Here is a 12,691-nt window from a genome sequence, read left to right as displayed (position 1 = left end):
CGAGGACAGTATTGGTACAAAAAAGTCCAGTTATGTACAAACAATTTTGGTTTTCTGAAGTGTTGTGATCAAGTTGTATTAATGTAGAAATGAGAGGTGGTGCTTTACCTCTCTATCTCTCTTTCTATCTATAAGGTTATCTATGGTCTAGGGAGGATTATATATAAGGCAACACATGAATCTTCTTAATTAGACTTATTGATGAATCCAAAGTTGTGCAAAATTTGTATTTCCAAAATTGGGACCATCATCTCTATGGACACCATAGGGCTGGAACTTTTGTGTTTTATTATGATGTTTGGGTGTAGTTAATTCGATAATCTCCAAGCAGATGTGAAGTGTGGGATCTGAGAAGATATGCAAATACAATATCTGCTCCACCACAATGTATTTCATTTAATTTCTTAATACTTGTTACATGGTCATCATATGTCACAGAAATGTTATTACACAGAATCACATTGACAGGCAAAAGCAGGCATATTTATTCAAAAACATAAAATCTACAATTCTTTTCTTACAAGTCACCAGTAAAAAATCTATATCTTTGCAACAAAAGAATAACCTTATTAATTTATTGATTGTAAAAGCGAGAGTATAAAGCACTTTTAATCTTAAAAGAATACTTGTGTGATAAATCACCATCCGCAATGTAAAATCGTGTTATTTTCTTTTCCTTTTTTCATCGGAAAATACAGATGCACTTCCAATTCAGAACTAACTAATTATAGTCATTAAACTCATTGCAAGCAATTGATGTTGCATCCTATGTAATAAACACCTTGAAAATGTCAGTTCATTTCAGTTCTTTGACAGGACAATAGCGTGCCAGTGTACTTGCAATGGTCAAAGATATTTCACAGGGACCTCCTTGGTCTAGCATGGGAGTGGAGCAAAATTTCTGAGTTGTCAAATATTTGGGTTGTCGGAAAAAATGGTCCAGTCCGGGCAGCAGAAAAATCTGTCCAGTCTGATTAGGGGGCGGAAAAACAGTCTGTGTGCGGTTGCTCCCCCTGGCAGAAAGCAATAGAACTGCAAATAGTATGGTCACCTGAATGGCTAGGGCAGACATCATTCCTTGCAGACACTGGACCCTATCACCTTAGCCCCAGTTGCTTCAACTCTTAAACAATGCTGCTAATGGCTGTGATAAGATGTGTAGTTGATACATTTCTGAGCAACTGGGTAATTATGTGCTGAGGGTGCCACCTGACTAGCTAAGAAAGGCACTTGATCTTGCAGACACCATACCCTTGCACTTTAACCCCTGCATTTGCACCTCTGTCCCATTGCTGTTGACGACTGTGAAAAGATGTACACATTGTACAATTGTAACAGTGGGGATCAACCTCCACTAACTGACCAGTCTGACTGGTCCGGACCTTTTAGCCTAGTGGTTAGCGCGTTGATTTCCCAAGCCGTGCAGATCGGGATTGGGACGGGTTCTAATCCCGGGAGCGGTGTACTTGCCCCTTTGGGTTTTTACAGTGGTTCCCACACCGGGAATCGAACCCGGGCCTTGGCGGTGAGAGCGCCAAATCCTAACCACAATGCACTACACTATGTTGTAAAAGTGTAGGACTTCATCACGGTGCCTGCAATCCCCACACAGCTGGTGTAGTCACTCAGTACACCCTGGAAACCACTGCAACATGGAAACAATAGCGTAACGGTTACCTTTAACAGGCTTTAAATATTCAAAACAATTCAAGCCTTCATCATACCAATAAAAGAATCTTTGTTTTCTATCTTCTTTAACATGAATATTGATATGCCGACAGAGTGTTATTGTCTGGTAATACTCTACACAATAATCGCAAAGAAACTTAAGGAAGCGAAGGACAATAGTTAGCTAGTAAAGATGGCATTGTTGTACAAGTGAAGAACTCACCTTGCCCTTTGAAGAGATCCTCCCAGCAGCGTGTATTTACTGTCCAGAACTCTCCTGCCCCCCTCCCGCCTCCACTGGTATACCCTGATGGAGAAGTCATCTGAGCAGGACACAGCCTTGTAGTTGTCCTGAAACAGTAACAACCGTGAATCAATCTCTTTGATGTGGCTTCATGCAGGCATTTACATGTACATCATTCTGCAATCGGGAGTGTCCCTGTGGTGTAGTGGTCTGCGCTTCTAATACTTGCCACATCTGGTTCAAATTCGGTTGAGGACACTCCTGGACAAGAGGCACATTGAGTCATACCAAAGACTTTATAAAAATGGTACATACTTCTGAAACAGTATGGAAGTTAAACACACTACACTGCCAGTGGACTAGCCCCCTGCTGCAGTGATTGCACCACAGTGTGGCCCAGGGCTATGAAACGGAGATGGGCACCGCCCTATACATCAATTATGGTGTGAGAGGATTTTAACTAACTAACATTCTGCAATCACTGATCATGTTAGGATGATTCTTTACAATGATAAACTTATAAACAAGAGGTTAAGAAATCTTTATTGACACAACAAAAGTACAGCGACTTTCGTAAGGTCTTCTACAACTACACATGCAAACAACAAACAATGGTATACAAAATGATTAACCTAAGTACAAGTATATGAATACTTCAACATGTCCAGTTTAACGTATCACTTACACTACTAGTTCTAAGCTCTAAACATTCTTTGATATATTTACCTATTCTTACACAGTAAGGGTTGTCTCCTTCTAGAATGTATTTGAACTTATCTATAGAATGGAATGTATGAAATTATATTGAGCAAGCGGAAAGAAGGTTAAACAGGTTTGAGCGTTTATCATGATATCGTGGACAATCTAGGATTAAGTGTTGTGTTAAGTCAGAATAGGTTTTCCTCAATGAATATTCAGTGAGTTTGGGGCAAAAATTTAAGACCTTCATGGAATTTTCATGGAGTTATAAAATAAGAGAAATACATGTATTGAATTTTACCAAAGAACATTGATACTGTTCACAGTGTGAGAACATTTTTTAAGACACACACAACCTTGTACAGACTTAAAGGAAACCCATGGCAAGCAATATTAGGGCCCGAAAATCGGATTTTGAAAGTCAATTTATTTAGTCATTTCTATACATGATTAGTTCAAACAACACTGGCACAATGTATAGCGACGACCATCATGCAAAAATATGAAGTTGTTGTGATGCGAAAACTCACCGAAAATCGTTGCGGGGGTTTCTGTAGGCTCGTGAAACTAAGGGGATCGTACGGCACGATTTTGCGCGGTTTTAAAATGCTCAAAGTATGAAGTTATTAAGCAAATGTTCTAAACAGTGTTAGTAGATGTCACTACCATAAAGATACCAGCATTTTTTTATTTTATATTTTGGGCCCTAAAATTGCTTTGGTTGCCTTTAAGACAGGTCTGCTCACCACATGTATGCCTGTGACTGGACCTTGATGATCAACATAAGTCTTCTCCTCTGTCAATATGCCACCATTTTGTAAGGACCATGTTTTTAGATGCACATCCTGGGCACTAGCGGATACCAGCATTTTGTGGACGACACCAAGTCCTCTGATGGCTCCAACATGTGCAGATGTGGTGTGAAGAAGTACTGTGTGACAGAGTTACAGTTTTATTATCAAATTGAATTGAAAATCTACAGGAAAGGGAAAGGAAAGTGATCTCGAACCAGTTTAGCTCAAATGAATTCAATGAACAGATGAGCTAATCTTCCACTGGTCGTGACAGGAAGACAGACGCTATTTACAGTTTTTACAGGTTCATTGTACCGGGGAAATTCCCCTAGCTCTTTTCAACAAGCAAAATGAACAGTGGACCATGGCTTAACGTCCCGTCCGAAGGACTGTGACCCTTTCCGGTAGCGTGCATGTCGGGTGAGCGACACAGCCGGGATCGGACCCGGGGCTTCTAGTTCCAGAGGCAAGATAGCTAACCACTGGACTACGCACGCTACCATACCACGCGACCAGGCATTAAAACATAGATAGCATGAGCAATCTCATAAGAGTAAGCCAAATTTTTTGTACTAATACGACCAAATACATGTTGTAAAACATCTTTAAAAACTAATGATATTCACCTGGAGGACTTTTTCCCCTCCCATGTGTTCTGACTGAAGATGCAGGTTTAAGATCCCACACTCCAATGTCTCCATTTTCATAGCCAATGGCAGCCATGTTTGGTTTCCATGACAACCAGGTGATACAGCAGGTGTGTTGCAGGCTGGGATGCTCCAGCTCTCCCACCAGGTAGTCCTTGGCATCGCCTGTGAGACCTTCAGGTGACAGCAACCTTTCCAGATCATACAGCTTTAATGAATGAATGAAGACCTTTATTGCACACACATACCCACTGGGTTCAGTACAGGTCACAAGAGAAAACATCACAGTTTGCAAATACATATATATACATGTATATATACAATCATAAGCTAGCACTAGTCTAATGATTATGTTAATTTGGCCCCTTCTCGCTTCTTAGTAATATTGTAAATATAAGTACAGGTGTGTTTAATAATAGAGGGTTTATCTAAAGCCATTAAAAATATGATTTTTTCCGCGATGCCAAGGCAAATGAAATGGGGAAACCTAAATTGAACTTGTTTATAAAGCGCAGCTCTCTCTTCTTTTTTAAACTACATTCCACTAAAAAGTGCTGCTCGTCTTCTATCCTATTTAAATTGCAATGTCTACATATTCGTTGTTCCAGGGGAGTGCGGTTATGACGTCCGGTTTCAATGTGAAGTTTGTGACAGCCCAGATCCGGATTTTCTGACTGCGGTGCTTATGTGATGCCATATATTTTCGACACTTACTATATATATTTTCTTCATCATACATGGACTTGAACAATGTAAAATGTAATGTTAATGTGAATCTGCCTGACAAATAAAAGACGTCTGCTGCTAGCCAGCACATTTTGAAAACCCATGCAAGACCTTGTTGAAAGGATTCATCAACTGGAGATCGTACTCAACCAATGTCAAGGCAAACTGTAGCAGGGGCTGGAGCTGGGTTAGTTGCCATTGAGCTAATACATGTAACCTCCATAAACATTAATCCACTGGGTTACATAAATCCGCCACTTTGAAAAACAGTGGCTTTGAGTGATCTCTAGTGCAGCACCCCTAGGTATGCACAGTTTAGATATACAGGAGTGCATCATACTGGGTGACGTTGGGTTGGAGATCTGTTTGGACATATCTTTTCAGGGTGGCAGAATTATGTACCCTGGTGGAATTATGGTAATAGATGTTATCCCCCCTACCTATCAAAATCATAATCATCTGTCAGGCTGTTATGGTTGTGGTGTCTAATGATAATAATAATAATGATAATGATACTGGTTTATTGGTCAGAAATTACCCGTGCAATGGCAGCAAGTGCTGAATTGCTGCAGGGTTTACAATCACATAATACACAACAGATAGATATTTGCTCCACACTTGCACTTTGTGGAACTGTCGCAAGGGTCTGGGCGGCTGTCATTCGGCGCCAGCAGGTGACCTCAATATGACCTTCCCCAACCGAAGGCAGGTACCCATTTACACCTGGGTGGAGTGAGGAAAGTCGTGTGAAGTGCCTTCCTCAAGGGCACAACATCGGGGCATATCGGGGTTTCAAACCCGGGACCTCTTGGTTCTGGGTGAAACACCCTACCGATTGCGCCACACGATGCCACAAATAATAATTATAACAATAAGCTTTGTTTGTAGACTTATACCTAGACTTATAGACAAAGTACAAAGAAGCACAAATCTAGAGTGATAAACAAAAGTGAGCGTAGCAAACCTTCATCCCTCCACCATCACTTGATGCCACAGCCAGTATCTTGTCCTTGTGAAGACTGAGGATGTTGAGAGCCATGCCGGGGACAGCAGGGAACGTCTTCAGACAAGCTGTGGTGTTTCTCAGGTCCCAGATCTTAATGTCTCCCTGCCCTGTACCAACCTGATGAAAGATATAAGTTTTAAAAAAAATCACAATCCTCCCACACCATAATTGATGTATAGGGCGGTGCCCATCCCCGTTTCATAGCCCTGGGCCACACTGTGGTGCAATCACTGCAGCAGGGGGCTAGTCCACTAGCAGTGGAGTGTGTTTAACTTCCATACTGTTTCAGAAGTATGCACCATTTTTATAAACTCTTTGGTAATTGACTCAATGCGCCTCTTGTCCAGAGGTGTCCTACCCGGGAGTTGAACTCGGGCCTTCTGGTTTCAAGTAATCAGAACCAGATGTGGTAAGTAACAGAAGCGCAGACCACTACACCACAGGGACACCCCCTTGAAAGATATAAAATAGTTCTTAATTATGTAATGGATTGTGGGCTCTTGATGCCAGTGGGGAAAAGGTATTTGAACAGGAAAGAAACTAAGATGGCAAAGTGAACAATTTCGACCTTTTATTTATCTATTGGTTCAGCATGTACATGCCAGGGTTGCCCAACTAGCTAGGAGGCTATTACTAAGGGCGAACCCATGTGCGGCCATAGGACTGTAGGTTTTGAACCACTCACACCGGGGCATGCCCCCACTCTTTTTCAAAACATTACCTTTGTCATGTGTATTTACATAATATCTAATTTATTTGATATTTGACTGAATGTTTTTGGGGAAAATGGGACAAAGATGTCTTTATACAGATTTTATGCCGGACGCGTGCAGGAACATTATAGATTTAATTCTGCCCGCGGATGGAACAGGGAGATATATGCTAATTACGTAATACAATCCGTCACGTAATGAACATGAGGTAACCATCCAATGCTTCACTTGCTGGCCTGCCACAGTCGGACTAACAACTTTTCTGGACGTTCGTAACCTAACTCATGAGCATAATGGCATAAAATCCCTTTTCGCCCGGCGAAAATAACACATCGTCTATTGTACCATACATAAGTGCAATGAAATCACAATTCAAGGTAGCAGAACACAGTTTTCGGCCTATGGGGGTATCTATAGTTAAGGACCACAAAGTGACCCACATCGACGTGGATAAAATCAAAACCCTACAAAATCACAACAAACGAATATGTTGAAGTCAAGAGTACGATCTACAAAATAACTGAAAACAAAAAAAGTTACGGTTTTATAACAATTTGACGGCCACTTTGATATGGGTTCATGCGGGGTCATACGGAACTGCAGCTGAATGGGAAAACTTCACAATCTCATTCCTACCATCTTAATGCCCACTCACTATACTGCCATACAGTAAAGTTCGTGCCTCGCTGGCATTCACGTCAACGTTTTTACACACGGTTCAAGGTTTAGGGCGCACTACATGTATTTTCTTACCGCTACGTCACAGACTCCGGAGGTCCCGGCGAAATACTGTGTGCTCATACCTCAAGCAACAACAGCTACAGTAACACTCACCAGAAGTACAGTGTACCCTCCTGACTTGCAGGCTGCCATTTTGGTCACCCCTCCATCATGTCCTCTGAGACTCCCCCTGTTCTGTCCGGTGGAACAGTCCGACATGTGTACATCTCCATCCTGGTCCCCACTGCACAGAATGGACTCTTCCTCCCACAGGGACAGACAGGTGACAGCACTTTTGTGTTCTGTACCCACCCAGAGCTCACTGCCCTGGGTAGGGAGAGATTACACATACACATTGATGATACTGTAAATGCATTTAAGTTCACGTGGTTTTTATTTCGCGCTATTAAAGGCAAAAATGGAGTGTTTGCAGTGGTTTTAAGTTTGCTGCTACATACTGCTACAGTATTGGACAAAAATGTTCGCGGTGGTTTTAAGTTTGCAGTGAAACGGTCGCCGTGAAAACTGCGAACATAAAGCCACCGCAAACATTTCTGCATTTAACAGTAACTGCAGATTCTAACATTTTATACATTCTTTTACTTGCTTTTCCTGGCTCTGTTACAAGATTAAAAAGAAAGGTTCTTGCCTCTGTGGTGTTCCAATATACTCTAACTTACAGTTTTATCAAAGTTTTTCAAAGTGTCTAAGGTTCTACAAATTGATGAAAGCTGAAAATTCTAACATTTTCTACATGTCTTTTACCTCCTTTTCTTGTCCCTGTCACCAAATTAAAAAGAAAGACTCTCACCTCTGTGATGCCCCATACTCTTACAGTTTTATCAAAGTTTTAGGTTCTACAAATTGATGAAAGCTGAAAATGCTAACATTTTCTACATGTCTTTTACTTCCTTTTCTTGTCTCTGTCACCAGATTATAAAGAAAGACTCTCACCTCTGTGATGTCCCATACTCTTACAGTTTTATCCTCAGAACAACTCGCCACAATGGGGCGAAAGGTGGCTGTGTCAAAGCACACTTCCTTCTTGCTCAGGTACACAGCATCCTTGATCTGGCCTGTCAAAAGTATTGGGTTACACGTTAGCTTGAACTTAAGGTACAAAATTTAAGCAAAAAATCAAAGAACTCATACCTCCATTAAATATTTAGAGTTTTTGTAATTTTCGTGACAACGTATAACACAATCATGTCCATTTCACTCATTACAATTGCTCCACTCTGGGGCACATGCCACACACGGGTTCCTGACTTAAGTAGTTTAGGCCATGTGCCAACATTCTCTTCCTGTCAGTCTGCTAAAATAATTTGGACGCAGGCCAGCTCCACCTTCACATCTTGCCAGTCCCTGGTTACAAATTTGGACCCGGGCCTGATCCTGACTGTCCATCACAATTAGCAGTTCGACCAATGAGAGAGTATCTGCATGTCCATCAAATAGTTGCATTTTTATGTTTTAATTTTGCATTTCTACGTTTTGACGGAGGTGGGCGGGGCTATGGTATCGGTCCATTTACACTGGGCGCGTGAAATTAAAAGATCACCATGTAGTTAATTTTTGTGCCACTTTTGAACACTTTGATAAGAAATCCGCACGCAAATGTGATAAACGGTGGCATTAAATGTCAATTTCATAAAGATTACAGCAACTAGAATATTTCCAGTTTTCAAGCCTCATAAATGCTCTGGGTGCCTTTAAATAGGACCTGACAACCTGATCATTGTCAAACAGAAAGACAGAACGGAATCCTCCCAGATTTACCTTGGTGTCCTCTGAGAGTTTTTGCCCGGTAGTCCTTTTTGGGTGCCCCCCTCCCCATGCTGGTGTCTACAGCGTGCCTGTGTATGTAGTACTCCTGCCAGGCCTGCTCCCCTGGGGTCATGTTGGACAGGTTACAGAACAGCCATCTCTGTAGACACAGGTGCCTGGGGGAAAGGGATAAAAAGCCTTAAGTTTGCTAGGATCTAATTTCCTGGTAGAGAGCTTTTGCACTGTTTTTAAGTAAGCGGTGAAGAGGTAACCACAAAAAACGTGACCATTAAACCACCGTGAAAAGTTCAACATTTAAGGTCTCATTCATGAGTTTTTTCGCCCCATAGCCTAACATGTTATCATACATGTTTTATATGGGTGCGTGGGTGATGAAGCTATAGGAAATGCACCAAGGTCATTCATTCTCTGTTGAGCACATTTACCCTAGATCATGTGAAAAAATTGCCAACTACCTTAACGTTCATGCAGCCATTAATTTTTTGGGGCACGGACTCTTTTAGGGTACCCACTCAGAGAAATACAGGAATGAGACCTTATAGTTAACCTCTGTAGATCTCTATAGGAAACCTTGATGATGCTAAGATTCTAAGCCTGGAGTTTTGTGTAAAATCGGTCAACAATACATTTTGAACTTTTCTTATATAAATGAATATTTAGGGGGAAATGCCTTGGGATAGGGCCGAAGACAAATTGGTTTTGAAAAATTGAGTGGCAGAGTAAACCTATCAGTGATATTGCTGTACTACAATGCATTGATCTCATCAGATTTCATCCATGCACATTGATTCGCCGGGGTACATAACCCTAAATCCGCCACATTGAAAAACTGTGTTTGAGAGATCTCTAGTGCAGCACCCCCACAGTTTAGATATACAGGAGTGCACTATACTGGGGGACGTTGGGTTAGAAATCTGATTGGACGTATCTTTTAAGGGTGGCGGATTATGTACCCTGGTGGAATTAGGTTAGTACATATTAACTTTCTTTAAAAATTGCCATTGAATCTGTTACTCAATATTTAAAGCGTAACATTAACGTTAATGGTTAGCACAAACTTTCAAGTCACAGGCTTTAAGGGGCAAAGTATGTTCTCCTTAAAACAATACGCTTCAAAAACAGTCTTGTGATATGAGTGACTTACTTCCACAGTAGAGGAGTTTGGGCAGCATCATGCCAATTCTGTGTTGGAAAAACAAGAAAAATCATTGTAATGTTAAAGGGACGTATTGTAACATGAACATAAAACAAAATTCACTGTTTTGGTTATCTTTCATTAATTATAGAATACACCTATTACACTGCACAGCAATATTCATCACGTATGGATGCAACTTTGTAGTATTGTGCGAACGTCTTCAAAAAAATTTATAAAAGCACTCCCCACCGCCGCTTGACTTTTCCGCCATTTTGTCAAACATTCTGACAAACCATCGCCGAACACGCGATCAAACGCGCGATGTTCTGAAGTTTGTTCACTTGTGGTGATTTTCCTATGACGCTCGATCTCCTACCACAACGGTCGATTCGGATTTTTCTTAGCGTTCTATGCTGGCTCATTTGCATATTGAAAAACGGGGTCCGCTATGTTATATGCAAATAAGCCAGATTTTGCGCGTTTTGCGTTTTTAGTCGTTTATCAATGATGGAAATGTGACAAAATGACGGGAGCATCTTGGAAATAAGTAACAAATAAGTTACAAATGTGAATCTGAATGTAGATTTTTCAAATTCTGAATATTTTTAGTTTTTGCCAACCAGATTCTACAATACGTCCCTTTAACATGAGGCCCTGAAAACATTACATGCATGCAAAGCTACATATTTGCCATCATTTCCAGATAACGTAATGAGAGCTAATCCTTTGGACCGCCCAGCTGGCAATATATTCTGAGATATCAAGCAACGATTCAGGAAATCGACTTTCAAAATAAATGACTGTGATGTTGGGTCATGTGAAACCGCCCCCCTCCCCCATTTTTCACGTTAAAGTTTCACTCTTAGCCAGAAGATCGACGAGGGAGACGTCCACGTTACCTTACACACTCTGGACACCTTTGCGAGGTCGTGGCCGTCAAGATACTCGAAGATCTGGAGCAGACAATCAAACGGCACGGACAGAGCGCCGCTGCTGTCTTCAGCGTCAACATCAACTTCCGCCATCTTCCCGTGATGACGTCATCGTGTCAGGGGATCCCCTGACAGGAGTTCCCTCGTATGGTTTCGGGTTACAACAGATGAACGGAGCGCGCTTTCCGTTTTTCTCCGCAAAATGTCATGATTAAGCAGAGTAGTTTTCCACCTTCGTTGTGCAATATTTTACCTATAAGCGTGGTGATCGTTTGTCCACCGATCAAACTCTCTGACTACAAAAATGTATCAATGCAACGTCTCGCAAAGCAGGTCGAATTATTGGATAGGTTAATTGATGCAAAATCTCAAAACGCATGACCATTTGAGAGGATTTTAGGCACATCTTCCAATCAAACGCGTGGCTAGTTGATGGTATTAAAGAAACAAAGGAAGCCGGTATGGTGACCACACACAGTTTTATCTACTTGTCCTTGGTGCTGAACTCCTTTCATTTGGAGCCTTGACCTGTTTCTATCTCCTCTTTCCATATCACCCCGACCAATCAAACCACGTGAAACGCATTGAAACTCAGTTTCCTATCAGCTATGACCCGACAAAACGCTTTCTAACTTGCGTTAACGACTACATCTGACTACATCTGACCAAACAAACTTGCCAGTGAGATGGTTTCAGCTTCCAAAAGATGTTTTCAGATTGACAAATTTGCCACTTTTGAAGTGATTGAATCCGCCCGCGATTGAACATTTAAAAAATAGCTTCTACTACTTTTCTCTAAACGTTAAATCGCAGGCGGATTCAATCACTTCCAAAGTGGCAAAATTGTCAATTACAAAACATCTTTTGGAAGCTGACAACTTCCACCATCTCACTGGCGAGTTTGTTTGGTCAGACGTAGTCATTAACGCAAGTTAGAAAGCGATTTGTCGCGTCATGGCTGATACGAATCTGAGTTTCAATGCGTTTCACGTGGTTTGATTGGTCGGGGTGCATATGCACTTAAAGCCTAAACCCTATATCAATCAATGCACCATCCATAAGCAAAATCTGCAGGGATATGACATAAACCACTCCTTTATACTCATTCATATTTTATTTACAAACAGTTACTACACAGTCTTGGTGGGCGAAAGAATTTGGATATAAAGTTGTATCCTTTCCTTCCATATGCACTTAAAACCTAGAACAATACTCCATCCATAAGCAAAATATGCAGGAACATGACATAAACCAGTCACGTATACTTATACTTTATCTACAAATACCTGGCCTTGGTGGGCTAAGGATTTTTGATACAAAGTTTAGTTACAGAAATCACAAAAGTACAGCATAGCTAAGTGTATCCACATGATAAATGATAGTAATCACTATACAGTTATTGCACAGCATATTCTACACAATGTGCTACTTTGACAAACCTGTTTTGAGTTCTATAACGTTACACTTTAGAAACAAACAACAAACAAGCTATTTACAACAGCACCATGTGAATGAGAAATTAGCTCCGCATTAAAGGCATCCAGAGCATTCTTTAAGGCTTGAAACTTGAATAAAAAAACTCAAATTTCTAGTCATTCAAGTTTAGATAACACTAT

The 12,691-nt window shown here is 41.1% G+C and overlaps 1 protein-coding gene across 1 annotated transcript; it reads right to left on the bottom strand.

Moving 5' to 3' along the window:
* Positions 1-572: 572 nt before the first annotated feature.
* LOC136427604 (F-box/WD repeat-containing protein 7-like) lies at positions 573-11,202 on the bottom strand. The gene is made up of 10 exons (XM_066416587.1): positions 11,043-11,202; positions 10,150-10,187; positions 8,997-9,160; positions 8,172-8,293; positions 7,332-7,544; positions 5,743-5,901; positions 4,032-4,260; positions 3,358-3,542; positions 1,892-2,019; positions 573-1,645 (listed from the first exon to the last, which is right to left on the bottom strand). Exons 1-10 carry the CDS (start codon positions 11,166-11,168, stop codon positions 1,561-1,563), a joined length of 1,449 nt encoding a protein of 482 aa, XP_066272684.1. The 5' UTR covers positions 11,169-11,202; the 3' UTR covers positions 573-1,560.
* Between the last annotated feature and the right edge of the window lie 1,489 nt (positions 11,203-12,691).

This window comes from Branchiostoma lanceolatum, chromosome 2 (assembly GCF_035083965.1).
Source record: "Branchiostoma lanceolatum isolate klBraLanc5 chromosome 2, klBraLanc5.hap2, whole genome shotgun sequence".
NCBI lineage: Eukaryota > Metazoa > Chordata > Leptocardii > Amphioxiformes > Branchiostomatidae > Branchiostoma > Branchiostoma lanceolatum.
The sequence above is the reverse complement of the archived record's forward strand: the minus strand, read 5'-3'. Positions and strand labels throughout refer to the sequence as shown.

Excerpts from the sequence above, each read along its gene's own strand:
- LOC136427604 (XM_066416587.1), bottom strand. The coding sequence starts at position 11,168 with ATGGCGGAAGTTGATGTTGACGCTGAAGACAGCAGCGGCGCTCTGTCC. Across the intron at positions 9,161-10,149 it reads CAAACTCCTCTACTGTGGAA|GCACCTGTGTCTACAGAGAT; the intron begins GTAAGTCACTCA and ends CCTTTCCCCCAG. Across the intron at positions 5,902-7,331 it reads GAGGGTACACTGTACTTCTG|GTTGGTACAGGGCAGGGAGA; the intron begins GTGAGTGTTACT and ends ATCTTTCATCAG.